Source organism: Gallinula chloropus, assembly GCF_964237585.1.
Source record: "Gallinula chloropus genome assembly, chromosome: 6".
Lineage (NCBI taxonomy): Eukaryota > Metazoa > Chordata > Aves > Gruiformes > Rallidae > Gallinula > Gallinula chloropus.
The window spans coordinates 26,321,277-26,348,680 of record NC_140091.1 but is presented as its reverse complement, the minus strand read 5'-3'; the positions used below and the strand labels follow the sequence as shown (position 1 = coordinate 26,348,680).

Sequence of the window (27,404 nt, the reverse complement as noted above, 5' to 3'; positions counted from 1 at the left end):
AAACCACATAAAAGAGTGAAATGCACCGCTGCTTGCGTAGCTCTTTTGAAACTAGATGTAAATAGGAGAAAATGAGTCCCCAGTGAGCGAGTACCCTTGCCTCTGTAGTGCTCCTCTGTATGTCCTTGAAGCCTGCCGACACTGAAACCTGCAAAAGAAAACATGGAGAGCTTGTTTGTGGAGCCCAGAACCCTTCAGTGACCCCTAAAATCTTGCTCCATGCTGCAGAAATTATAAACCTTGTTATGGCTTTTAGCATCGGTCAGTCGTAAATGAATCTCGTGTTTATTCCTGAAGAATGGAGGATATAATGGATCATGAGTTCATAATCTGTAAGGGATTATTATTATTATTAATAATTATTATTATTATTGTAGAGGCATCGTAAACTTAGCTTGTTTTACAGGATTTGGGTGGATGGCTGCTGTCAACTAGGGATGACTTCTGCAGCTCGCCTGGAAGAGACCTTGGTGGTGGTAGGCTGCGATTGTGTTTGGTTTTGTGGTAGATTGTCTCTCTGATTAACCACTAAAGTTCTTTGCAGTGCTGTTGTGGTGGTTCCCTCTCTGAACCTCTTATGGGCTGTGACTGCCTAGCACTGGGAGAAATTGTTAGACCTGTGTTGTGGCCTAGTATTGCATCATCTCGTCTTCTCTGCACAGTCTCTCCAGAAACCCTTGTGTTGACTGATGGATGCTTCCCTTGGGTGAGACCCTGGGAAGAGAGAGAAGCTCCTCAAGCCTTACATTCCCATGGCTTTCTCAAACAATTTAATGGAATGGGCTTGCTAAGAGTTTCCTTTGGTTACGGTGAAGTTAAGGTTGTGGGTGCAGCAGTGGTTTTAGGTGGTGGCTTCTCAAGGCCATTAACTTCTAGACTTGAAGAATCGGATCAGTTTGGAACTAAAGCCGTTCTCACTGTTCAGGGAACAGCAGCTTGGCTGTTTGAACAACGAGTGTTAGAGCTTCTGGGGAGCTCAGCTGTCCTGTTTAAAATGAACCGTGCCGGTTTTGGCATTCGAGCTAAAACATGAGTAACTGCAGAATTAGCTATGCACGTTCGTATTGGCATGTGCCTGACAGGTGTAGGGCAGCAGCTCTGCACATCTGCAGGATGCCTTAGCAATAGCTGACAGCCATCCCTCTGCAGTGTGACTGCTGCTCTGGCTGTTCCTGGAGGCTGAGGCCTCGCCGTGTCAAGGGAGGGCTGTGTCCTGGGTCTCCTCCATGTTGCGGCCTGTGCAATGAAAAGCTGTTGGCCAGCTGGCCATGGAGAAGTCGCACGTTGTACCTGTAATAGGCCTTTTGCCTGATAACTGTGCAAGTGGCATCCTGTGGCAGCCCAGAATCCTGTCTGGCTCCACAGTGAGCGCAGCCACGTGGTGTGGGTGGACAGGCTGTCCTCAGAGTCCTGTTCTGGCATGGTCCTGCAGTGCAGCCTGGCAGTGACCCTACCCCGTCATCTCAGCATGGTTTTCTTAAGAGAAACTTCCTTCTGAGGATGGACTTCAGGCCCTTTCCTGCATGTTCATTTAGAGGCCCAAGAAAGTGCCTGGGTAGCAGTACACATCCAGCTTGGCACCAGGAGGGGTGACACCCACACCTTCCCAAAATACGGAAGGTAGATGGAGGGCTGCTAGATTAGGGATTACGGGGTTTTTTCCAGATTAAACTGCAGCTGATGCTGACAGGAGTAAACTGCGATAAAAACCAAGCTGCTCGGCAATAAGGAAATGTTGTATGAGTGCAAGTCCATCCCCTGCACAAACACAGTTTATAGCATTGTAAATCATCTCTAAGGTAAGTGAAGAGGGGAGAGCTGAGCAAACAACTCTTACAGAGTTGTCCTGACAAATACTTACAACCCAACAGCTAGGCGCTGTGAGAGTAAACACTCAAGGAAACCAAAAGCTTCCAATGAGACCTTGAGGTTAGAGGAAATTGGATGCAATTTTAAAAAAAAGCACCCAAACATGTGTGTTTGAGTAAACATCAGCCACAAGTGAGAAGACGGTAAATTTTCTAAAAGTTCTTTTAACAGCGTAAGTGTGGTGCCTTCATGCGGTCTCTTCTAACACTTGTCAAGTCTTTTTGGAGAAGTTTAAACTGGTCTATTTGTAGTTTTAGTCTTTATTACAGTTTCATGTTGTGAGTGATGATCTAGCGTGTTTGTTAACATATACTGTGCTTCCTGGCATAGAGAAACCACTCCCATTCCTTGCAAGAAGAGTCAAGAAGCTGCGCTGCACCTGATGAAGGATAGGTTTGTGTACAGAAATCCTGAAGCATCCTTTTCTGAAGCAGAATCCATCCTAATTACTTTTGGTAACCAGCTGCCTTTTGTAGTTCCCTGACAGTGGTAGGCTGGGCTGTAACTCGGCAGTTTTTAAAAGGTGATTTCTTTTCCTTGCATGGTACTAGAGTCTGGCTTTTGAGAGACTGTTTGCTTTCAGTCTAATTACCTACTTCTCAAGCAAAGCTCCCAGCTCTCTTGCTGAAGTGTGTGCCTTCTCTTTCTCATTCTGCTGCTTTTTCCGGGCAGATAACATCTTCCCTTTCAGAAACAATGACAAGAAATTCCTGCTGTCACTAATGTTTTTGTCACCTTCAAAGTTCTGGTGTTTCATATGATTATAGTGATTGTCAGCCTCATAAATTTGTAACTGGCAAGACAATCTTGGATGTGTTTTGGGTGAAAGTGCCCCAGATCTTTCCAGTTGCTGAATGTTAACTGATTTTGTTTAAGGATGACTCAGTCTTGTCCCAGGCTAAATCCTTTGTCACAGCCAGTGTTTGTTGGGTCCTTTCAAGGCTCTCTGTTGCAGATGTGCAACGAAACTCACCTTTTCTTGGGAACAGATCTGGATGCTTTTGTGAAAGGCTGCAGTCGATTCCTCTGTGCCCAGTATGTTTGAAGTGCGAGTCAGTCAGCCATGGATACTGTCTCAGCAGTTAAACCAGCCTGGTGGGCTTGCTGCAGTCTGGGGAGGACGCTGTCTTTGCCTTCCCTCCCTGCTCCCAGCCACCCTTCCCTGGAGCTGGCCCTGGTATGTGTTGGAGTGTGCCGCTTTAACTCACCAAAGCTAGTAAGAAAATCTTCTTCAGCTGCTTGCTATTCTTTTTTCCTTCCTTTCTTTCTTTTTCCCTGAGATCGGGAATCAAAGTTCACGGGGTGGTCCCACGGGTGAGCAGATGCAGAGGAAGTGATGGCAGCGCAGGGCTGTAACGTCGTGTGGGAGGTTCGGCTGTCCTTCCACAGCGCATGGCGAAACAGTCTGAGAATGTGAAGGCCGGTCAGTCGTTCCAGACTGCAGGTCCTGTGAAGAAACACGGCTTTGTTTAAAACGCGCCTGTTGACTCTGTTGATCTGACCTTGGCAGCTTTGTGTCAAGAAAGATGACCTGAGAATTTGGGCACTAAAGTGATTAACGATATAAAATGTTGTAAATGATTCTGTTTTTCTTGGCTGAGGACGACTCCTTCACTTGCAGCGTTTCCAAGGATCAGCGCGCGCCTGTGCTTGGCCCAAATCACCTTTCAGGAATAACAGGGAAGAGACTGAGATTGGTATCCCCCACTGAGTTAAGTCCTTCGCCTAGTTTGCTCCTGAAGTGCTGCACTGGGACCTGTGGGAAGAGTCTCTGAGTTTGGGGGACACGCTATCCCCGTGCTTCAAGGGGGAATTTGGAAGACCTCCGTTACGTTGCTTCAGTTGCAGGCTTGGCCCGTTTGCCTCCATTCATTATCTCTGCCCCTGTGGCTGGGAAGGCGAGGCTCCCATGGCAGTTGTATTTATTCAGGCTTTGTTTTCCCCTGAAAAGGGGGCTCTAGGGAACTGTATATTTTAAAATCCAGGAGACCTTTGTCTCAGGGGAAGCGCAGTGTGCGAACAGCTGACTTCACCAAATAACTCCAGCTTTGGGACCTAGCTTAAGAAGCAAATGTTTGTCTTGAGCAGAAAAGCTCTTCAGGCAGCGAGGCTGTGCTTTTTAATTAAACTAGCTGTTAGCTTGGTCATATGCTCTTAAACACTTACACAAGGGTTACTTTTTCTGCAGAGCTTTAGGCAGGAATTTTCAAAGAGGGGGAGTTAAGGGTTCGATTGCTATTTAATTAGAGTAGTATTTGCTCCCCACCTTGGTCGCCTTTGAAAATCCCAGCCTTAAGCTCTGGGCAGGCATGACTTTTCTTTGCTAAGAAGGGAGGATAAACATCAAAAGGCTAATGTTTAACGTTTTTATGTAAGATCGCATGCTCTGGTATTTTGTTTTTTAAAACTTTCTTTGCCAAATACCACTTTCCTCGGCCTGTGTGCCACAGAGCATACAGTAACAAGTCATGCTAACTTGGCGTTCAGAAAATAACGCCTTGCTGCCATACTTAGAGGCTTGAAACCTAGAGGAGCTGTCTCTTACACTAGCTGACGTGGATCGTACATCTCGAACACGTCAGTCTCCTAACTGACGGATGATATGTCTTTGCTAGCCTCTGTAGAGTGTGGATTATTTATTACCTGCCAGAGCACACTGTCAGGGCTGCACTCCATTCCGATTCTGGTTGGCATGAGCAGACGTACCGTGCAAAGAGCAATCTTTACCTCCGTATTAACACCGGGATGCTGGGTTGGGCTCCTGCGAGATCTTTCCCAGCGGTGGAGCAAAGGCAGACTTTCTGGTGCCACTCCAAGCTTTATGAAAAATCATAGGAGCATCTTTGGTACTGGCTGAGACACATCTACACCAGACTTGGCAAGCTGGGTGCTGATTAGCTGTCACTACAGTAGTATCTCCAAGAGACAGCTCTGACAGAGGCCAAGAGGGATTATGATTCTCTTTCTTGTTTCATGTTTGAACTGGCAGATACAAAGGGAGCAGGGAGCACGTGGCCGCCTCCGGAGCTGGCAGCTCCCAGTTTGAGTGTACAGATGATGAAGCATCGGACATAGACAAACTTTATCCCGGCTGTAGTTTGTTTCTCTTGTGGCACTTGATGGTGGTGTTGGGCAGAGCAGATTTGATTCGGAGGCATTAGGAGTTACACCGTTAGCCTGTACCTTATCCAGTGTGGATATCCAGTGTTTGTTTCGTGCTGCTTTCCGTATCCCACCAGCAAGCCCTGCTTAGGAGGGAGCTGTAATAAAACACCTGAGGTGCGAACAGCTCAGCCGATCCGATGACAGAATGGCAGCATCCAATTTAGACCACGCTGCTGCCTCTTCCCTTCTGCCTTTGGTGACTTTCCAGGCTGGGAAATACTCTTCACAATCAAACGTGCCAAAGAATCTCTTGCAGAGCTGTCTCTTCAGTTGCCGGTACGTCTTGCGTGTGTCTGGCACTGAAACAAGCCAGGCTGGGCCGCTCTGGTGAGGCTGGGCTGGCGCACGTGTGCTGAGAGACCAGGCTAATAGGTAACAGTCATTTCATCTGCAGCCGACTCGTTTCTGGCAGTTTCTGTCCCTTCCCTTGTTCTTGGAATGAGGTGATTTGTCTTTGGATAATTACTAATGATGTGTTGCTGAGATAGCTTGAGAATCCAGAGCGTTTATTGTACGGCTTGGCTCCAGCTCTTACGTGTTTTGCCTCGCGGATCTTCTCACTCTTCAGCATTTCCCTGGTTCACTGGCTTTTCCGAAGGAGGTACGAAGAGAAGGGCAAAACGTAAAGTGCCTTGGTGAAGACATGCACTTTCCTTTTGGTTATTTCTCTACCTTGCTGCTGTCCCCAGTCACTTCACCTGCCATGGCTGTATTAAACCGGCCTGTCCTTAGTGCATCACTAGTAATTTTTAATGACTTTGGTTCAGTTTATTTGTGTCACTGCCTCCAAAGAGCTCTGTCAGGGCTGCCCGCTCGGCCCAGTAGTCTGTGGGGAGCGATTTAGGGCAGTATTTAATGGATCAGGGCGTGCGTAAGTCTCTTAAAGCCCCGAGTTTTGTACTTGGGGGTTGTAAAATCCCTTGTAAAAGCCCATTAGTTCCACTGCATGCTTCCCAGTGTGGTTATGAAATTAAACTCTTTTCTCCACCATATTAGCCTAAAATAAACACAGATGTTTACTCTGCTTGCGACAATTGTAGATTAATCTCCAATTGTTCAAATTCTATATTAAGCTCTTAAATTTTACAGTATCTTGGATGGGATTTGACATTGCTCGAGAGGTACTGTATCTATTAAAACCCCAAAACAACCCACAAAACCAAAACCCCAATACCTTGTGTTTGGGAATGTGGCTTTGCTGCTCTGTACTGCTGTGTTTCTAATGGAAGAAAGATGCTGTCAGTTCCTGGGGAAAGAGCACCTTTTGGGGGGTACTGTGATGCCTCTAGATGTTCTAAAAACTGCTGCAAGGGAAAAATACTTGGCTTTGGTCCACTTTTTTTTTGGGTGAAACTGGCATAGTTCTACTAAACACACATAACTGGGGGCACTCTTTGCAGATGTGAACGGTGTAGTCCTTTGAGTCTCTGTGTGTGTCTGAAGCTGTCCTTGGGGTTGAAGGCAGCAGCTGGATTGATCAAGTTGCCCACAGGGAGCTGCTGATGGCTTCATTGGAGGGTCTGAAATTTGGCCATGATCCAGACATCACCCTTGAGATCCTTTTCAGTATCACCTGTTCATTGCTCTGGATGCTCTTGTTTCTATAAAGGTTCTTTGCTTCTTTCAGAGAAGTTTGAAGTTCTTTGCTTTGAGCTATCTCGGGTCAGGAAAGCAAAATATATGAGACACAATATTTTCTTTACTCCATGCTGTATCTTCCCTGCAGTCACTGCTATATTTCTTTTTTTTTTTACACTCTTTCTCCCACCGTGAGAACAATTGCTTTGTAAGTCTCTTGCAAAATTCTTTTCCCCATCAGTCTGTTGGACTCCAAACTCTGCCCGTGTTTCGGTGTCTTTATTCAGATGTGGTGGCTTCTGTGCTGCAAAAATGTATCCCAGACTGAGGCAATGCCATTGCTATTACACAACCACTGTTTGCATTAGCTATTCTTCCTTGTAGTCAAATGTCTTGTCAGTGGTGTTTATTTTGTTGATGAAAGCTGTGATTGAGCAGAGGTCCCCACTGAACTCTTCCAGGGAAGCTGAAGTCTTTCCTCAAGGAGTGCCTGACCGAAACCTTCTGTGACAAGTCTTTCTGCCTTTGTATTTCACTTGGCACTTGTGCATCGAGCCTTGTCCACTGTTGTTGCACTGCCCAGCAGCCTTGCTTGGTTGGATCTGTCTGAAATTCCTTGGCTTCCTCTTCAACAATATAAATATTGTTTTGTTAAAGATACCGCTGCCTACTGTTCATCTCCTCCTAGGTCATTAATTAAATGCTCCAGTGCCTGTACATGTTGGTTAATTGTAACTTGCAATTTTTTGAGGAACGCGGATATTTCTGCAGGTTAAAGATTAATGTTTTTACAAATATGCAATTTGAAAACTAAAGTGTTCTTCATGAACAACATTCTCCCAGGTGTTTCCATGAATCATCACTTTGCTGAGGAGACTCACGCAGCAACTTGAGGAAACTGAGCTTTGACCTGACAGACCAACACATGTTGGGCTACGCTCTCAGTGCAGACATTTTCCTTAACATTGCAGGGAAGAACTGGACAGAGAAATGTCCTTCCCCAGCCAGATGTGGGCTGCCAGCCGGTGTCCTGAGTGTACACACAGGTGGCTAGAGGGGGAAGAAACCGCATGGTCCCTTGCGGTGTGGCGCTGGTGATCTTCTGCCACAGTGAGAGGCAGTCATTTTTACAAAGACTTTTTCTTATCTCTTAGCCCGTTCTTGAGTCCTGATAAGATGCTGTTCACCTTCTCACTTAATAGTCCTTTGAAACTTGGAGAAAAAATGTAAACAGTCCTAATGAGCTGTGCTTTCTTTAGCTGCACTGATCATCTTCATAAACTGTACAGTAATCTGTGGAAGACTTTAATTAAATTACTCTTCCAGAGTTTCTGAAGGTGATTTGGTCTGTGGCTTCCCAAATAGCCTAGTGCTTCAGTACATGGGGAGGAGCTCACGAGCTCACCTGAAAGGGCTAAGTGACAGACTTCTGGTAGGACGCTAAGAGGATGGGGTCATAAGAGCATGAAACCTGGTGTTCCTTTTTGAATGAGTCTCTTACAGACCTTGAGGACCAGTTTGGAATTGTCATTGCAATTCTTTCCCGTCCGGTATCACTAAACTTGTAAGGAATTCTGATTTTAAGTTAGGTCTGAGTGCTGACATGAATGTGATTTTGAAACAAATGGACATTGCTGTCTTCCCCAGCTCCGATTTCTGGGAACTGTGGGATTTTTCTTTCAAGGCACAGGAAGGGGTTTGCATCCTTTGTCTTACTAAATGTTTTTAGTCCTTAAACTGTGTGTGAGCTTTCATCTCAGGAGCTCTGGTACTCTCACTGTGTATTGGTAGGCTTTCCTGCTGGAGAGATGTTAGGAGGTCAAGAAAACTTTCTCCTTTGTGGCAAGTCTGCTCTGCCAGAGGTGAAGACCTCTGGTTGAACTGACTGAAGGTCCTGCACTTGGCTGCGGGATGGGTGCAGCTGGAATTGGGGCTTATGCAAAGCCTGTATGGCTTGGTAGGATCAGCTTTTGGAGGTGGCTGCTGCTACTTCCAAGCAGGATTGGTTTAGTTTCTTATTTGCTCAAGCTAATGCTCTACCTTTTCAGCCTAGGTCTGTACACAAGTGCTATCTGCCTTATCTTCAAAAGTAGGGCTTTATTTTCTTTCCAACGTGAAGATTTCTAGAGAAGGGGGTGCCTGTTTCTCACAGATGGAGTTTGGTACAACTACTTGAGTGGCCTTGAGTTGCTGCATATCCTGTGTTTGCCTGAAGAGAAACTCCTGGAGTTCTCATCCAATTCCTGCTGGTCTGAAGATGGGAGCAATCGAAACAGCAAACATGTCTGTCCTACTCCGTATGGCTTTTCTGAGGGGAAATAAGCAGGAAGTAACTTAGTTTCGTAGTGGGCAAAAAGTACTCAGAGCTGAGGGCTGTTCCCTTTTTCTACTTCTAGTTTTCAATTTTGAAATACCACATGGACTCACTGTTTACTTTGTACAAGGTCACTTAAAACCTGAGTTGGCATTTTGCTGATTTCCCAGGCTCTACAAATATCAAGGTCAGGCTAGGCTTTTATTAGCTCCTTGGAGTAATTTGTATTTCCTTTCTCGTCTGTATGTGCACGCCTCTACATTTGCATTAGAATATCGGGCAGTTAGTGTATTTGCACTTCACCCTCTGTTTACTGTGTTTCTTTTAGAAATGTAATTTAAACTAGCATGTGCACAAGGAGAGAAACACCTATAGAAACTTCCAACCCTGTGGATTAAGGTTTAGATGAAGAGGTGGCAGCCTTCAGAAGCACTAGGGCTATGAAGATGCTTATGCACTGTACCGCTCATAGCAGTTGGGGCTTGGAAGTTGAATTTCAATTCTATGAACGAAAGACTTGACTCTTCCCACAACTCTCAAGCAGAAACCAGGCTTCCTGAGTACATAGCTACCACTAAATAGTCTTGGTTCAGCTACAATGAAGTCGAAGCAGCATCCCTTAAATAAACGGCTTCAGATGTTATTCTCATTAGATTTAAATCTGCTGAACTAACCTGGCGGAGAGGAGCCTGGGGCAGAATACTGGTTGAGAAGTTTCAGAAGTAAATCCTGGTTGACGTCGGACACTGAAAGCAACACTTCTGTGTCTGCTATGCAAAAAGTCATTGGGGAAGGTCCCAGGACAGACAGAACCTTGAAGAGCTAGGTTGCTAACAGCAGAAATGCCAAATACTTTATTTGCTGCACCTGATGAGAACGTTAATCTATTTCGTTCATTTGCATGAGGAGTTGAAGTTAAATCAGCCCTCGTGGGAGAATGAAAGGTGGTAGCCACCCTCCAGTCCCACTATGAATTAAGTGATGCTGCTGCTGCTTGAAGAGAGGGCGGTCTTGAAAGCCATTTACAAACATGTGTGCTGGTTTCTGCGGGGGAGAGAAAAACCCAACAAAAACAAAAGAGTAAAAAACCCAAAGAAAGAAAAAACCCCAAATGAAAACCCCCCTTCCAGAAACCTGTGTTGAAGAATTATGATATTGGTCACTGTTTACATGTTATGGTTGCTCTTATGGTATCTAAAAAACCCAACCTCACCCAGCCACCCATCCTAAAACCCCTTTATTTCTCTCTTCAGATCTTTGGGCTACAGGGGGCATTTCCAAGCTGCTCAAGTCCTACTTCAGCAATAACAGCTCAGGTGTTTTCAGTGAACTTGAAATCTCTTTGCATTCTTGCCAATTTACTAGTTCCAGTTAAGAAATCCCAGTGACTTGGACTTCAGTCTGGGATGTGCAGTTATTTTAGAACATGGTTCCCAAATCTCCCCAGCCCTGTTGCAGTGACATTGCCTGCTGGTGCTGAGCCTGAGTACTTAGAAACTTACTTAGCTTGATACGCTCTGCTTGCCTCATGGTGCGTTTGATTTCTCTGTTTTTGCCCAGAAGTTGAGCCTGGATTTCAATTATAACTTCAATAAAGAACAAGTTTTTTTCATTTAAATACTCAACAGTAAAATGCAGTAGTTAATTGCTCATTTACGCCCCTCATTGAGTTGAATTTTCTTTGGTTTTGAAGCGGGCTATGTTAAAATGAAGCTCTGTTTGTTTCATGCTCATAATTAAACACAAATACATTTGTGATCTGGTAACTGCAAAAGGAGCTTTAGAAATCTGAGAAGCTAAGTGAAGATCAGATTTAAGGAGCTCAGATGCAGTATTTCCTTGAGATGCAGGGGGATTGCTTGAGGAAGTTTAAGTTCTGCTGTTCTCCTCTTGTGGAGGCATCTGTATGCCTCTTAAAAGTTTGGTTTAGTTTAGGGATATGGAAACAGGGAGTAGCCTAGGACAGGGATATTGGCAGGGGCGTCAGTGCTATTGCTTCAGGCAGTTCTTTCTAGAAGTGCAGAGTAAGTGCGGGGGGGGGGGGGAATCAAAAAAAAAATCCCAGGTGTTGATACTACTAATGATTCTTGAACTGGGCCGTTAAAAACAAACTCAGAGTTTACATAAGGGAGTAGTTTGCCCATCTTTGTTTAAAACACCCCCCTCAACGCAAACCTACACCCCCCCAATCCACACACTCCCCCACCAAAGCGTTCTTCCAGGAGTTGTAGTCAGGCAGTCGCAAGGCAAGTGACTGAGGGGGGGTGTAGTGATCTGCAGTGGTGTGGCGACTTCGGCGCTGAAAGCTGTTCACGCTCAAGCGACACCGCGTTTGAGTTGGCTGCAGTCGGAAGGAGGATGTAAAAGCTGCAAGGGCGCTTCTGCAAAACGATTATGCGCCGCTGGAGTGTTCGTCGGGGAGTCCGGTCTTTGATCTGGGTTGGGCCACCTCCAAGAAAAGGAGGAAAATCATTTTTCTAACAAGCAAATGTCTTGAGCGTTCTTCTCCTTATTATTTTTTAAGGAAGTCAGTTGCGTTGGGTTGCAAGATGCAGGCGGCTGCTAGGAACCCGGCTGAGATAACTGGCTGCTCAGCTTGGTTCCTGATAAGCTAATACCGAAAGCTAACGAGCAAACGACTTCTATTATGACAAATGCATGAGTGTGGGTTTTTTTCATAATGCAGAGAGCTGTGTTTTGCAGGTAACTCTATGAAGGGTTCGATTTGCCCCCCCCCTCCCTCCCCCAACTGCTTTACTGAGCATACAGGGAACTGAGGACTAATTCTGAAAATTCTATTGTAATTATTATTACTGCTGGAGTTACATGGTGGTTTTGTCAAGTGATAAAAATCTTTGTTTTGAAGCAGTGCTGCTGGAGGAAGGAACGCAGGCGGAGAATGAAGTCGGTTGTGCAACTTTTTGTTGTTGTTTTGTTTAATTTATTTCTTTGCCACTAAGGGAAGGGGCGGGGGGAAAAATCCAGAGCTCAGAGGAGCAAAGGCTGAGATTTAAGCACTTTGAAAACAAAAGGGATCATGGTTTGGGTATAGTGGATGGAGATGGTTAAGACCGAACATTTTTATACCCCTGCCAACAATGAATGCTTCAGTTCTGTATATTGGAGGAAGGTTGTGTGTCTGTGCCCTTGCATCAGAGTATTTGGGCCATTAATAAACAGGGTGGCTGTTAAGCAACTTCTAGTAAGTATTTGGAAATTGGCAAACTTGAGTAAATTGAGGCTCGGGCTAATTGGCAGGGAAGATTTGTGGCTGGCTCTTGAATTTCTGATTCTTGGAAGACGGGGGTGGAGGTGGGGGCGGGGGTGGGGGGCACGGAATTCCAGGCAAATGTAACTATGCAGCTGATACAGTAGCTGGGGATGACAAAGGGGAGGATCATGGTGGTACAGTTACTTAAGAGTCTTCACCCAACATGCTGTTGCAAGCTAGTGAGGGAGGTGCTGCTGTCAGCTGGGGGAAGGTCACATCAGGCAAACCTAATCTCATTTTCTGGTAAAGGGACATCTTTTAGTGCTGCATACATCACATCAGTGTTTTAGGAAGGGTGGCAAAAGCACGTTAGAAGAAAGTGTAGAAAACCCCCCTCCCCAACTTTCTGTGCTAAAGAGTTCTTAACACAACGTGAAGGGGAGAAATAGTCTATCAAAAAGGCTCTGGACTGTTCCAGTACTCAGTGGTTGCACACGTGCACCCGTATGCCAGCCTGGGAAGAAATTAGCTGGTGCTTAGCTCTTGGGTTTTGTCTGTTCAAGAAACTCAAAGTAAGAATGAATTGCTTGAAACAAGATAAACAATTTCAGCTTAAAAGTAAACCATGCGACTGTAATCGGGGAAGATGAATCAGTGTTGAAACAAAATATTGATGTAAGTGGCAGGTTCTCCGGATCTCCATGTCAAAGCCAGATGGATTTGGATAAATAAATACTCCTGTAGATGTGAATCACAGAGCTTCCTATAGATGTGAACTAGCAGCCCTCGGAACTTTATTTCATACTTAGTGGTCTGTTTCCTTACAACTCCCTGAAACAGCGTATATTTGTTTTCTTCCCTCCACTATCTCCAGCCATTAAAGGGTTTTATGAGAATATTCTGTCGCAAAAAACCCTCACAAACTAAACAAAACCCAACCAAAACCTAAGAACTCCCCAGTTATTTATAATTAGTTGTGAAAACATCTGGGGGATAGAAAGCAAGTCTTTAGGTGAAAGAGTCTCAAGAAGTCTGTTGTTCTTCATCAGGCAATATTCATTGCATGACATCAGAAAGAATGAAGTTCTCCTGGTAGGAGCTACCTTTGACACTGCTTTAGCCAAGATTTTTTTGTGAGGCCCATCCCCTCTCAGTCCCTCTGGCTGCTCTGTAGGCAGACTGTCATTCTTTCTGCTGCTCACAAACCTCACAGATGGATCTCTATATAGCTCAGGCTGCCCGCTGGCTCTCCCACTGTGTCTTTTTAAGGTTATTTGCGGTTCAGCTCCTACTTTGGGATCATTTAGGGATGCTGCTTGTCTTTGCCCAATTCAACAACTGTGTCATTGGAAGTGCTCAAGCTCGAATACCCTAGAAATAAGAAGTGGCAATCAAGTTGGACTACCGTGTTTCCCTCGGTTATGTTCTGTGCAGGAACCTTCTTGCGTCCAGACTTGTATCCAACTTGTTTCTTTCTATCCACCAGGCCAGTTTTGCACTGAAGATGTTGATGAATGTCAGCTCCAGCCCAACGCTTGTCAGAATGGAGGTACCTGCACCAACCACAACGGTGGCTACGCCTGCGTCTGTGTCAACGGCTGGAGCGGGGACGACTGCAGTAAGAACATCGACGATTGCTTCACTGCCTCCTGTGCCAATGGATCTACCTGCATCGATCGAGTGGCTTCTTTCTCATGCATTTGTCCAGAAGGAAAGGCAGGTAAGGACAGAAAACTTGAGCAGGTCTGACACTTAGCTGAGGCTGCTTCCTGAAGTGGTGTGTTTATTTTACACGCTTTATAGCCAAACCAGGAAGAATAAAAGGAAACATGTGCCGTCCGCGAGCAAAGACCTTTTAAACCTCTGTAGCTTGAGGGACAAAGAAGTATTTGTATTATGCTGGAGACAAACTTATCGCAGTTTAGGCTGCAAGGAAAGCAGCTCTTTTGCTAATGCTTAGCAAGGTCTGTGTTTGCCTGAGAAGCTATATGTGAGGGTGACTTGCTGTGGGCCATTAGAGTAGTTGTACTTAGAGGGCTAGAAAGTAAATTTAGGTGGTTTTGCATCAGTGAGGATGCCCTTACTGGTATAGCAGAAAGCTTGCTGTTGCAGGTAGGTAAAAATGTGAAGGTCTCCTGACTGCTTCCTGGAAATAGAAGTGATCAGTATAGCAGAACTGAAAAGAGTAAGTTTTGTGTGCACCCATGTCTTCAGCAGTCAGAAAAGTTTTCATGCTGGTTAGAGAGAAAAGCTAGTTAACTGCTAGGAGGAGATTTTGGTAACGGTGAGCCCTTGTACTGCTCCAGAAGTCCTGGAGACACCTCTGAAGTCACAGAATCCGTATTTGCATATAATATTTTATAACTGCCTTGTAGACCCCACAGCGATTTCATGGATTGGAGCCTGTAAAATGTTGCTCGAGTTTCTGGCTGTGGGGGGGTCTCGGGTTGAAATACCAGGGCAGAGGATTTGGTTACGTAGCGTGCAGTCTGACTGCTCTACCTCACTTCTTGCAATAAACTCTTGGGTGCCTCTCTAGGTCTTCTGTGCCACTTGGATGATGCATGTGTTAGCAACCCGTGCCAGAAGGGTGCTCTGTGTGATACCAATCCCGTGAACGGACACTACATCTGCACCTGTCCTCAAGGCCATAAGGGAGCAGACTGCACCGAGGATGTGGACGAATGTGCAATGGGTGAGTTTCTGTTTGCTATTTGTTAGCAGAGAGCTGGGGCATTTGCTTTATGAGCTATCAGAGGAGTAAGAATACACGTTTTTAAAGCTTAAGTGAAGCACTACTCTCCTTTCCTGCTCTCTTCCTCCAGCTTCAGTGTCTTTAGAGGAGTTTAGAATCTTTCTAAAGACTTGGGGCAAAGAGCTTTTGTGCTTTTAAAGGTGTAGTTCTTTGACATTGTGCTGTTGCGTTGGTTTTGGGATTAGCTGGGCCCTCTCAGGCTTGCTTTTAGTTTTGTGAGTGCTAGTTCATGCTTGTAGAGTGTGGTGCGTGAAGGTAACACCTAACCAGTGCTTACAGAAGTAATTGGAAAGGAGCAGTTCATTGTAATTCATTCCTTTATGTCTGCCTTGGACCTCTATGTCCTGTCATTCCTTTTTGAAACACACAAAGGACTGATTTGCTTGTTTTGTGGCTGTGGCAGCATCTTGTCAGCCTTAGGAGTGAAGTAAACATAAAAGGTGACCTAGAGATAAGAGGTGGAAAGCGTTGTTAACTCTGTAATCCCTGACACTTTGTGTTCTCCTCTTGAAACCGTCAGTAGTAATATGGAGCAGTGTTGCTCCCTGGATTGGTTGGTAGTGAGAGCAAGCTTTCTTTTTGCCTCTGACAGGCGAATAACGGCCATATGTTTGTTTCAATCACCGTAGCTCTTCCCCCAGAAGGTTGAACAGACTTTACCCCGCATTACTTGCCAGAAAGGAATGACCACTGGCAAAGACCATGACTAATAAAGAATGCTGTGGCTTTCCTGCTCTGAGGAGAGGTTTTGACACACATGTGTACGTTTTCCTCGCAGCCAACAGCAATCCGTGTGAACACGCTGGGAAATGCGTAAACACGGAAGGCTCCTTCCACTGCGAGTGTTTGAAGGGCTACACAGGCCCTCGCTGCGAAATGGACATCAACGAATGCCATTCCAATCCGTGCCAAAACGATGCCACCTGCCTGGATAAGATTGGAGGATTCACGTGTCTCTGTATGCCAGGTGAGGGGAGTTTCTGACAAAGACGGGGGGATTCAGCCAGAGAAAGATTCAGAGGGCAGAGCGGAGGGAGGGTTGCCAGCTCTGCCGGGGTGGGACACCAAATTGCAAAGGGGTGAGGTTAAACCAAACGGTGAGAGACAGCTTGCTGTGGCAACACCAACCAGGAGGCCTTGGCATTTGTGTGGGGGAGGGAGAAAGCAATTAGAGGACTGAGGAAGAAGCCAATCTCTGCATCAACAAAGGAGGTTACCGTTCCGAGCTGGAGTACATGGGAATATATTTGTTACTATACCTGGCAAAGTGCATGTGCAGAAACTTAAAGTTTATGGAAGCAAAGCAGGTGCAAACTTTGGAAGAGCAACTGAGTTTTATGCCTGTGTTAAGTCTGGATACATTGGTGTTTTGGGGGGTTTTCTCTGCTTAAACCGGAACGATGCGTTGGGGCATCCTCCCACCAACCTGAGGAAATAACTGTAAAAAAGTGACTTGACTGAAGTCATATAAAGTTTACTGCCCAGCACACCAGTGAGCGATGAGCCTGCTGTTCTGCTTTCTGACTGAAAGCAGTAAAAAAAGGTGTGAGTTGCATGGTCTCATAAATTATAATGAAAGAATTGTGACCCCTGCAGGTGATCAGCTGATACCATGAAAACTCCAGTGAATTTTAACTAGTATCTAATCTGTTTGGAAAGGTGGAATGGAAGTCTTAACTATTTCATGCTTCCTAAGGGTTTGGTTTTGGTTTGGTTTTTTTTTTACTCTGCCATTAAGCTAAAAATCCTCAAGCTACAATAATTTGCTGTGTCTGTTTCTTTACCTTTTACCTTATCTTGGTGCGTACCCGAATACATTGCTGTCTGCCCAAAGTGTTAAAACAGAACTCCTTCCCATCCAGTGGGAGGAAACATTAGATGTGAATTAAGTACAGACTTCTCCTGTTACCTTGGAGCGTGCTCAGCAATGGTGAAAAATACACATTCAACATCTCTTTTTAACCTCTGGTGCATATTTGTACCTCGTACATTCTGTCCAAGCTGCACACTTGCAAGGAAGCTTAAGGGTGGTTAGACTTACAGCGCTGGTTTAAGAGGCAGTTACCCTCCCAAGGACACTTTCTAAGGTCTTGAGTCACCTCTTGTTATTTCTCTTTTTAAAAAAAAAGGATTTAAAGGTGTTCACTGTGAAGAAGACATTGATGAGTGTCTCAGTAATCCCTGTGTCAACAACGGAGAGTGTCTTGATAAAGTCAACCGCTTCCTCTGCGTCTGTCCTCCTGGTAAGTACTTATTTCTGTAAGCTTTTCCTGCTTCACCTTGCCAAGAACCACATAGCTAACCAGTGAGAGATGGTAGGTTGTGTGTTTCTTGGGAGTTTCTCTTGTCTTAGTGCAGCATCTGTTTGGATTGAGTAAGTTACAACCACTAGTAAGTAAGAATAGGCGGGTATTGGTTGCAGCTAGATTGTGCCTGCAACTGAATGTAAGTGTCGAGAAGCAGTTGGGCATCTCATTCTGAAGGTGAGTGGGCAGCATGAACTTCTGTGGCTGTGGATATTGATGTCAGCCATGAGTCATTCTGAATACATCTGAAAAAAATCAGAACCTCTGCACGCTTTTTTTGTCTCTTTCTGAGGATTTTAGGCGGTTTTGCATTGGTATAGTTTATGCTGCTTGCATTAGGGAGGGGGGCAAGTTGGGTCTCTACTTTAGAAAAGATGGATAAATGCTGAGCTGAAGGATCAGTGTTAGCTATAGGATAAATGTCACTTGTTTCCCTGATGACTTGCAAAAAGTTTTGAGTTCCCTTCCAATTGACTAAGGAAGTTCCTTCCAAGAAACATTCCTGGAGTTTGTTGCTTGGGTTTGGGTTTTTTTTCATCCAAGTGTCTCAGGATCTGCAGCATCTGACATGACCTGTTGGTAGTTTGTTTTCAAGGAGCGTATCAAAAGCTGCAGTGCTGTATTGTTGTACCACATTCCACACTGCTGTAGTAATTCTTGTCTGAACGCTCTAGTGATGGATGCGTTATTGTTTCATTTTAAGTTACTTGGCTTTCAGTACTTGAAAGTTTCTGTTGGTGGCCTCTCAGCTGTATAGGCAGGCATACCATCCAGTGGTGGACACCATTTGTGCTCCATCTGTATCACCTCTGTTTGACTTGTCCATCTCATGTTTCAAGCTGAGACTTCTTTGACCTGGAGGACAGAAACCATGTTTTGGCTGGTGCTTTGGACGAGGAACCAATCCACCCAGGGTGTGGTGTGTGTGTTTAATGATGCAATTGAGCTTAGATTTACCAAGCTTATATTTGGGTGGTTTTAAAGGATTTGCTAATAAATAATTCCTGACAGTGCAGCTGTTTAGACCAGCTACCTCACATTACTTCTGGATTTTCATCCTTTCTCTGCCCTCCAGGGTTCAGCGGTGCTGTGTGTCAGATTGATATAGATGACTGCTCCAGCACGCCGTGTCTCAACGGAGCCAAATGCATCGACCACCCCAATGGCTACGAGTGCCAGTGCGCCACAGGTCAGTCTTGTGCTTGGAGCCCACGGGCTGGAGACCGTGTGTAACCTAAATACATAAAGTACATAAAGGGGTGGACAGAGAAGTGTCAGTGTTCGTTCTTTCTCTCTATCTGAAGTACTGCTTGCTTGTCACAAAGGTTTTGTCTAATCCTTTGCAGCAGAGAATCGGATTTAAGTAGAGAAAGCGTTTCACATGCCGCAGCAGTAAGTTGGTAATCGATGGGAGTTCTGGTCTCTTTCTTTCAGCCCCATCCCTTGCTTCCCAGAAGGAGACAGTTTCTACTGTATTGACTATGGAATCCATGAGTAGAAAAAGCCTTTAATCTCTGTCTTACCTTTCTTCCAAGTCATATTGATAGCATACAGTTGAAGAACAAGTGATGGACAGAGCAGTGCTGCCATGTATTCCAATTTCTGTAGTGTCAAGCTGGTTTATGTCAGAGAGGAGGATTGATATGCAGGAAAAATTGTGTCCGCTGGAAGAAATGCCACACAGCAGCTGCCTGCCAGATTGTAGTTAAAATAATTTGTCAAGCATCATACCAAAATTTGTACAGAGCTGTGGATGGAACTGAAGTGTTGTTGTGCTTTCTGAATGCACTAAATTCCTTTCCTGTTTGGTTGATTACACATTTAGAAGTGCCAGGCTTAATTATGGGATTTTCATATTTTCAGAGATCTAGGAATAATGTAGATGTATTTTATTGTAGTTTTTCACATCTGGTCAAATAAGAGGATATGGGCAGTTCAGAGCTGTTGCACTCTAACTCTCACTAAGGGACGACTTTTGATTGCTTTCAGCTAACGGTGCCTGATGTGATCTCTCATGATGTAGATCCAGGCATGGAATGAATTTGCTTTAGCTCTTCCACTGGGGAGAGGCTGAACAATTCCTGGAGCTACCTTTGTGCCAGAAATGTGCTGTTAGATAGGCTAGACTCTGCATGCCATTTGTCTCATTTTGAGTCATTCCCAGTAATCAAATTGTTAAGGAAAATTCGAATTCACTAACTTATTCTGTGCTGTACAGTATATAGCAGAGGTTAGCCTAAAAATTCTTCCCCAGTTTTTTCACACACCTCCTTCTTCCTCTTCCCCAAACTGTCTGCAGAGGCAGTGAATTTGTTGGAAGCGGAGGAATGCAGTAGTACTAACTGGGAGAGGAATCATTGTTGCTGTCACAACTCTCCTTTTGATTAGTGCAAGTGACATTTCCAAAAAAATGAAGGGAAAAAAAACCCCAACTCTTCTCCAGACTTGGAAACTATCCTGGAAGTCTCTCTCAAGCTGGTGTGTGGTCTGGTTGTTTTCGTTCACTAAGACTGTGGAGGTTATTGGGCCTAGGAGGGTTTGGGGTTGAGCAGTGAAGACAATGTGGAGACCTGTGCCTTGAAATGCATCTTCAGAATTTGGGCACTAAACTGCTGGAACCACCCGAGCACAGAAATCCTCAGCTTCCCAGGTGAGGAGGGAGGACTGCTGCTTCTGTCAAGGCACATGGTATATGGAGCATTTTCAAGGAATGAGCTGAAAGCAACCAAATGTATGTTACTGAGGCAGCAGCTCTTGGTAAAATCCTTGGCTCATACTTTGGCTGAAAATAGAAGAGGGACTCCGCACTAGAGCTTCTTTCTGCCCTGCCTGGGGGATTCTTATGTTCTCTGTTCAAGTGGGTTTTTTCAAGCCTAACTCTTATCTGCAAAGGGGCGAATTGTAGCTCAGTTAGGTGTGTTCAGTTACAAGATCAAGAGGTGTATCCAAAGCAGTTCAGCTGAGCTACAGTAGGAGGCAAGGTAATAGTTATTTGAGCAAAATGTATGCTAAGAATTATATTTAATATTGACAGCCTTCTGTAAGACTGAAATGTGGAATTCATCGTTGGGGAAGGTCAGTTACTGGAAAACAATGTTTGAGTATGTTCTTGCTCTATTAATCTCATATTACGAGTGATATGTGATTATGTGTTCCCTGAATGGTAATCGCCAGCTGCTGAAGTGTTTGAAAACTGCAAAATGTTTGGCCAAATGCTGTACAGATAGCTCTATTTACTGCTTGCTTTTTGTCTTTTCTTTCCCTTCTGGCATTATTCCACTTCTCCCTCCCAGTGGTAGATCATGGCTTTTCTTTTCTTGAGTTGTCTTAGGTCTGTCCTCTTTGCCTCCGTCCCTTTTTTTTTTTCCCCACTGTTCTTACCGGTTTGTTTTTCTTCCTTCCCTAACATCTTTTTATATCCATCTCTCTAACTAGCTTCCCTTCCCTCTCCCCACCTACTTCCACACCCATTCATCCATGCATACGTTCGCAGAACTTGGAAATGTTAGCCGTCACCTGGTATGTTTGACCAGAGAAATAACCACAACCCTGTATGAAAAATGGGGAGCCTGTTATCCACTTATAATACTCAGGTGAGAATCGCTCTTCAGCTGTTGAAATTCCCTGCAGCATGGTTTGTATCAGTCTCCAGTTGGTGTTTGAAATTTGAAGTTCTGCCTTCCTGTCCTCCAGCTGCTGGAAGGCAGTGGGAGACCTGTTGCTCCAAAACCTCATCTCTGAAAGCCATTTGGTTTTAAAGTGTCCCTGTTTCACGTACCTCTGCTCTGTCGTGGAAAGCTTCCACCAAGGAAGCTGTTTGCTGCTCTGAGCTTCCTGAACCATTGCTCTAGCCCTTTGGGTGAATAGATTCTGCCTTTCTCTGTTGCTCAGGATGTTTCCCAGCTGAAGCAGAATGAAACAGGCCAAATTGCTGCTTGTTTCATCGCTCCTAACTGAAGAGGTTGCATGCAGTCTTTCACAAATTTGCAGTTGGTGCTTGCTTGGAATTACTGGAAGGTTTGCCAATGAGGGGGGCAAGAAACTTTAGTAAGCAGAGCCACAGAAGCTTTGCCGTGAGTCTGAGTGTTGTGTGGAGGCAATGACAGGAGAGTGCCTCCAGACAGCCTATACGGAGGCGAGGAAATCTTTCTCTTGGAGATGTGTGCATTTCCTCTCATTGCCACTGCTCTGAACCAACTGAAGGTAACCGCTTCCAGTGCCAGGATTGTCCATGCGAGGTGTTGGTGCTGTAGTGCAGTGAGCAGTGAAGAGTGTTGTTTTCCAGGGCTGGAAGGTGGTCAGCCTTTGAGGTGGCCAGTTAGTTCCCCTTTGTGCTGCCTGCCGCTTTACTGATTCTTAACCCGATTCCGACATTCCCAGCAGCGCCCTACCAGTTAACTTCTTTATTATTCCTGTTCACCATTTTTCCTTAGGTTTTACCGGCCTTCTGTGCGAGGAGAATATCAACAACTGCGATCCTGATCCTTGCCACCATGGGGAATGTCAAGACGGAATCGATTCCTACACCTGTATATGCAATCCGGGCTACATGGGCGCTATCTGCAGCGAGCAGATAGACGAATGCCACAGCAATCCTTGCCTGCATCAAGGGCGCTGCATTGACTTGGTGAACGGCTACCAGTGCAACTGTTTGCTGGGCACGTCAGGTACATGAAGCACCTGAGGAAGGATCAGATTCTAACAGGATTCAGGCATTTAATTATTTCTTGTGTGTGCTAAGTTGGTGTATGGGGATTCATGGTATCAGTGTATTGTTTTCACATGTCTTTGCTGAGTTTTGCTCTGTGTGTGTGGATTGCCTAATCCTCACTGATACCGCAACAGGTCTTGGAAGAATTTATTCCCTCTCTATTCCCAAAATTCAAGCACGCAGGAAAAAAAATAGGCACAGTGTTCAAAATAGTTTATTCTTTTGTTTAGCACAAGTTCAGGGTTGTAATCAGTCAGCACCCGGGTGACATCTCTTGGTGTCATGGTGCTTCTGTATCATCCCATGTTCGAGTTGAATAAATGCCCGTGGAACTTTGTAACAGGCAGGATCTTTAGTTTGGCTACTTCTGGGAAATGATTTTGTTGTCTGCCTTGTGAGGTCTGGCCTCCTTATTCCTCTTAACTTTTTTCCAGGAGTGAACTGTGAAAATAACTTCAATGACTGTGCAAGTAACCCATGCATTCACGGGGACTGTATTGATGGCATTAATCGCTACAATTGTGCTTGCAAGCCTGGATTTACAGGTAAAGTCATCTGCCCAGTAGCTTTGAGTTGTTCTGGGGGTAGTTCCCTAGTTAGCTAAGGAAGCTGCCCTTTGCCTACTGACTGCAAGGGATTCAGTTGGTATCTCAGTAAATCCGTCTAATCTTCGAATCTCAGCGTCTTACATTACAGTTAGTTCTACCAAGCAGAAAAATGCCCTAATCTGTGCTGTGAAATGCCATTCTTGTTAGGTAATTACGTCCAATTCACGGTTCTTGGTTTTGTAACAAATAAACCCACGTGATTCGGTTTATTATTTACAGCTTCTTTCCAGGGACAGAGATTGTGGACAATATGGAGAGGTGTTTGGGCTGTACCATGGGCTTTGACCAGGAGCCCCGTTTCTCTTTCTGTAAAGGAAAGCATTAACTCCGTGTCCTATCAAGCTGCTGTCTGCTCTGAAGTCTCCCACTGAATAACCTGCTTTTTTTCAGTACTTCTTTTTCATAGTGTGATCTGTTCTGTTGCCTTATCAAATGATAAAGGCTTATCTAATACAGTAACAATAGAGCTGAAAAGAAGCAGCTTTTGGGCACTTTTGGATCCGTGGTTAGAACTGTAGGTCTACATCAGGACTATTTGTGATGACTAAAGCACACCTCCATGTGGTTTGTAATGGACTTAATATATTTTAAGCCATGTAGGGTGCTGTGCTTATAAAATAATGGTTGTAAGGCAGTTGGTACTGTTTATAACTGTTTTTTCATCATGGTTGGTACCATTTTTTACTGAATGATTCTAATTAGAATTGATCTGAAATGCATTAGAAGCAGCACTAAGAGGTTTCATGTGTCTTCTGCTTTTCTCTTGGTGGGCATCTTTCTGAAGTTCTGATGCTCCTTCCTTTTGGCTCTGGCACGGGGATACTTTTCAGTCCCCAGGACAGGAGGAGGCACAATCCTGATCGCTGTCAGTTGTCTTTGCTGCTGGCATACCATATTTGTTGTTCTACTGTGCTTCTTACAGTTATGCTGTTAAAATAATTCCACAGTGTGATGAGTCAGCATATTCCAGTGTTTAAAGAGCTGGCTTGCATGGGGTGCCGTTGCTTTGTCCTTTCCTTACGTTAACAATGTTTTCAACTTACTGCAACATTCACTTTGTTTAGCTTTCCAGCCTCACAGGATCTTATGGTCACTACTCCAAGGATCTGGCAGTCATAATCAGAGGCAGGCAAAACAGGAAACAGTGTCTTTTAGCGTCCCTTTTGCGCAATAAACCACAGGAACTATATTTGCTGCAGACAGTGTGGCAGTATTGGTTCTTCAAAGGGTAGGTGCTTTCAAAGCAGAAGAGCCAGGGCTGTGACAAGTGGAGCTCGAGAGGTTTGTTCCAAGCATGATACAACTGAGTGATGACTTTTTTTTTTTGTGTCTTCCTAATAAATATTAACCATTGATTTTTATTGGAATTCTGTTTAGATTCTTGAATGGTTTGTAAACACTTGTTGAGTGTAAGTGCTGTTTTCCAGACACGGAGAAGTGCTGCATCTTTGAGAAACACTTCTCTGCAGTTACAGCACGGAGGCATGCAGCATCTGTCCCTCTGCATTGGCTTGACTCGGTCGTGTCTCAGTGCTGTGCTCTCGCAGACATGCAAAGCGAGTGTTCTGGTAAGAGAAGTACTGCTTAGTGAGTGTTGTGTTCCGTTCCCTAGGCCCACGGTGCAATGTGGACATCGATGAGTGCACATCCAACCCTTGCCATAATGGTGGGACGTGTATAAATGAAGTCAATGGCTTTCGGTGTGTGTGTCCTGAAGGGTACCATCACCCTCACTGCCAGTCGCAGGCAGATGGCTGTCTTAGTAACCCCTGTGTACACGGCAACTGCACACATATTAGTAGCGGGTGAGTACTTCTTGTCATGTTAGACTCATCTGCTGCCTCCTGTGCTTTCTTTTGTTTGTTTTTCTTAAAATTCCATCTTGACTTGAGGTCTCTGATTTTCCTCTAACTTCTCAGATTAGGATCCAGACTTAGGTGCTGCCTGTGACATAATCACAGTAAGGTGTGGACCTTTTCCTCACTAGCTGCAGCCTGGGCTGTTTCAACATAGGTTTTTCTGTCCTGCACTGTGTTCTTGGCTGTCTTTGCATGGACATGTAGTGCAGGATGGACTGTGTGTGTCTGAAGGGAGGGCTCGGCAATTCAAGTGAGTAGAGTGAATGCAATTAAAATAAAATCTACAATAAAGAAATGGTTCCAAATTGAATCTTTGGGGAGCAGCAGCTGCCTGTTCCATAAAACTCAATGACATTAGTCATGGAGACAATCTTTGTTGGCTAGTGCTGTTCTTGCTACCCAAGTACTTTGTATTAAGGAGCAGGTGGACATCTTTGATGCTAGGAGATAGAGCAGGTTTTTGGCTTGGAGCAGTTCATCTGAGGCTGAGATTTCATCAGCTTTAGTCACACTGTTGCACGCCTGAGAGAAAAAGGGGAAAGCCTTCTCTGGCTGTTTGCATGGTAGTAGTTGCTTCTGATTCTTCTGAGACAGGAGCCCTGAATCAGACCTCTCTTGGTAGCAAGGTCTGGGAGCACAGAGCCTGCAGAGTCAACAGGTTTAGAGAGGTCGGACTTGTGTTTGTGAAACCTCCCAGCTGTGCGTGGAATTGCAGTGCCTCCCAGATGTGTGCTGGGCAGGTGTTGTCAGCGCTTGGGCAAGGGAAGGGATGCACCACTGCAGGTATCTCCATAGGGCAGGATGCAGCACCTCTGCTGGGGCTGCCTGGAAGGCTGCCTTCACTGCCAATGCAGCCTTCATGGAAGCGTGGAAAACATGTTTTGGTTCATCTCTTCTGTCACCTGTCACCCGCGTTCGCATTTATGCCCACGTGCACCTGACGCTGGGTGCCAGATAAAAGAAATCTTGTTTGTGTGATGGGGAGGGAGAGCAGTGTCTGTGTTGTGTGGCTCGAGTCCAGAATGATTCACCAAGACCTTGGTTCTTCATTGTTTGGGTGGAGTGCTGCTCTACATTGGGTTTTGAAATGCGATGGAGAAGATTGCTCCTGCTCCCAGCCAGCTGTTTTCATTTGTAACCCTGACTTTGTATTAAAAATCAGTCTAGTTATCTTTGGAACCCATTGTTCCCCTCCACTTCTTTTAATCTTCTTTTTTTTTTTTTTTTTTTTTTTCCCTCTTCTTTGTTTGAATGTGTTGAAATGGTCTTGTCAAAGCAGAAACCTGTTGCTGGTTGACCAAGTGCTTTGTGAAGACTGTAACGGAGGGACGTGTGGTTTTAGGGGAGGGTTTGTTTCCAGTGTTTTCAAAACTACACAGCTGGGATAAGCAATCTAAATGTAACTTAGGGCTCTCCTAAAAATAGGTCTTCTGGGTTTCTGTCCAAAATTAATCTGCAGGACAAACTGTTGAAATGACTGGGGGTTATTTCAGAATATTCTAAAACTGCTGCTGGTTTTGCCTCTGAAGGTACAAGTGTGTCTGCGACCCGGGCTGGGTAGGAGATTACTGTTCGACAGAAGGGAATGAATGCAAATCAAACCCATGCCAGAATGGAGGAACTTGTGAGGATCTGTTGAATGGATACAGGTGCACCTGCAGGAAAGGATTCAAAGGTGAAAAACCCGCAAAAAGTTTCTGATCTCTTTTTCTCCTTTCTACTTAATTCCCACCCTTTGTGCCACTTCAATCTTTTCATTAAACTTCACAGAAATAGAAATCAAGAGGGGAAATGGCAAGGATGTACGAAACTAAAGTACAGTCAGTTCATGTAGAATATGTAGTAAGACTGCATCTAAACCTCAGTGAAGAAATGTCCTGGTGGCAGCTCAGCTTAATTTTCTCTGTAAGAAAGTTAGACTGAGTTTTATAAACGTGCTGGGAATCGAAGGGGCGTTAAATTCAGAATTACAGTGGCTGCTGTCAGCTTGTACCCCATCAGGAGTGCTCTGATTGCCTTGAGATACACAGAATATCAAATATGAACTACAGAAATATCAAATACAAATACAGAAATGCTGTGTGCCGCTGTGTAGGGTAATCATGCGAGTTACCATCTCTTTATTCATTCTTCCAAGAAGCATCAGGCTCTCTGCAGCATAGTCACCTGGTTGTTTCCCCCTTCTGCTCTCCAGGTGTGAACTGCCAGGTAGTGGTTGCTCCTTGTTCCCCCGATCCTTGTGAGAACTCAGGAATTTGCCAAGAATCTCCTGACTCTGAAGGCTACACCTGCCAGTGTGCCCCTGGCTGGGAAGGTAACGTGATGGGGAACATTCCGTACTTTCAATGCTGGGCAGTGTTGGCACTGAGCTTCTAGAGCATTGTTTTTTGAGGGAACTTACATCTGGATTCCCCTTGTTTCAGGGGAGAGATGCACGGTGGATATTGATGAATGTCTCTCAAAGCCCTGCAAAAATCATGCTCTGTGCCATAACATTCAAGGCAGTTACCTGTGCGAGTGTCGGCCAGGCTTCACGGGAGGAGACTGCGACAGCAACATTGACGACTGCCTCTCAAGTGAGTATTGGCAGGTTGCTCTCTATTCAGCTCTTCCTAGAAATAACTTTGCCATACTATTGACAGATTCTTAAAGTCCTCTTAGAATCTCTTACCATAGAGAAAAAACCCCAAACCTCAGCTTTGTAAGACCTGTGTGCATGGGGCCGTCAAAATCCATCGCGTTCAGCTGCTAGAAATGGACCGCAGTGTTCTGATAGCAGCAGGAGTTGTTCCCAGATTCTTAACCTGAAAAGGTCCTTAGGTTTTACATACTTCATTAAGGAGTGCTGTTAAACAAAGAATTACATTTGCCTGAAATTTTAATGCACCAGGGTAAAGTAACACTGCAGGGCTTACCTGTATTTCAGCGCTAAGTTTGATTGAGGTGTGCTGGGAATCTGGGGGACAGCAGTCTTTCCTGAAATGCCTCTGTCTGGCATTAAGATTGTGGGAAGAGTGGGTCCTGTTGC

At 44.9% G+C, this 27,404-nt stretch overlaps 1 protein-coding gene across 1 annotated transcript in view; it reads left to right on the top strand.

The window, feature by feature from the left end:
• Window positions 1-27,404, top strand: part of NOTCH2 (notch receptor 2) — a gene marked incomplete at both ends in the record, with an annotated part of 84,376 nt that overhangs the window by 30,030 nt on the left and 26,942 nt on the right. Inside the window, 11 exons of the mRNA XM_084266231.1 lie at window positions 13,624-13,857; window positions 14,677-14,832; window positions 15,671-15,859; window positions 17,022-17,135; window positions 18,274-18,387; window positions 21,632-21,865; window positions 22,344-22,454; window positions 24,130-24,322; window positions 25,906-26,051; window positions 26,571-26,690; window positions 26,800-26,952. Of these exons, the coding sequence (XP_084122357.1) occupies window positions 13,624-13,857; window positions 14,677-14,832; window positions 15,671-15,859; window positions 17,022-17,135; window positions 18,274-18,387; window positions 21,632-21,865; window positions 22,344-22,454; window positions 24,130-24,322; window positions 25,906-26,051; window positions 26,571-26,690; window positions 26,800-26,952 (1,764 nt within the window). The remainder of the gene's footprint in view (window positions 1-13,623; window positions 13,858-14,676; window positions 14,833-15,670; window positions 15,860-17,021; window positions 17,136-18,273; window positions 18,388-21,631; window positions 21,866-22,343; window positions 22,455-24,129; window positions 24,323-25,905; window positions 26,052-26,570; window positions 26,691-26,799; window positions 26,953-27,404) is intronic.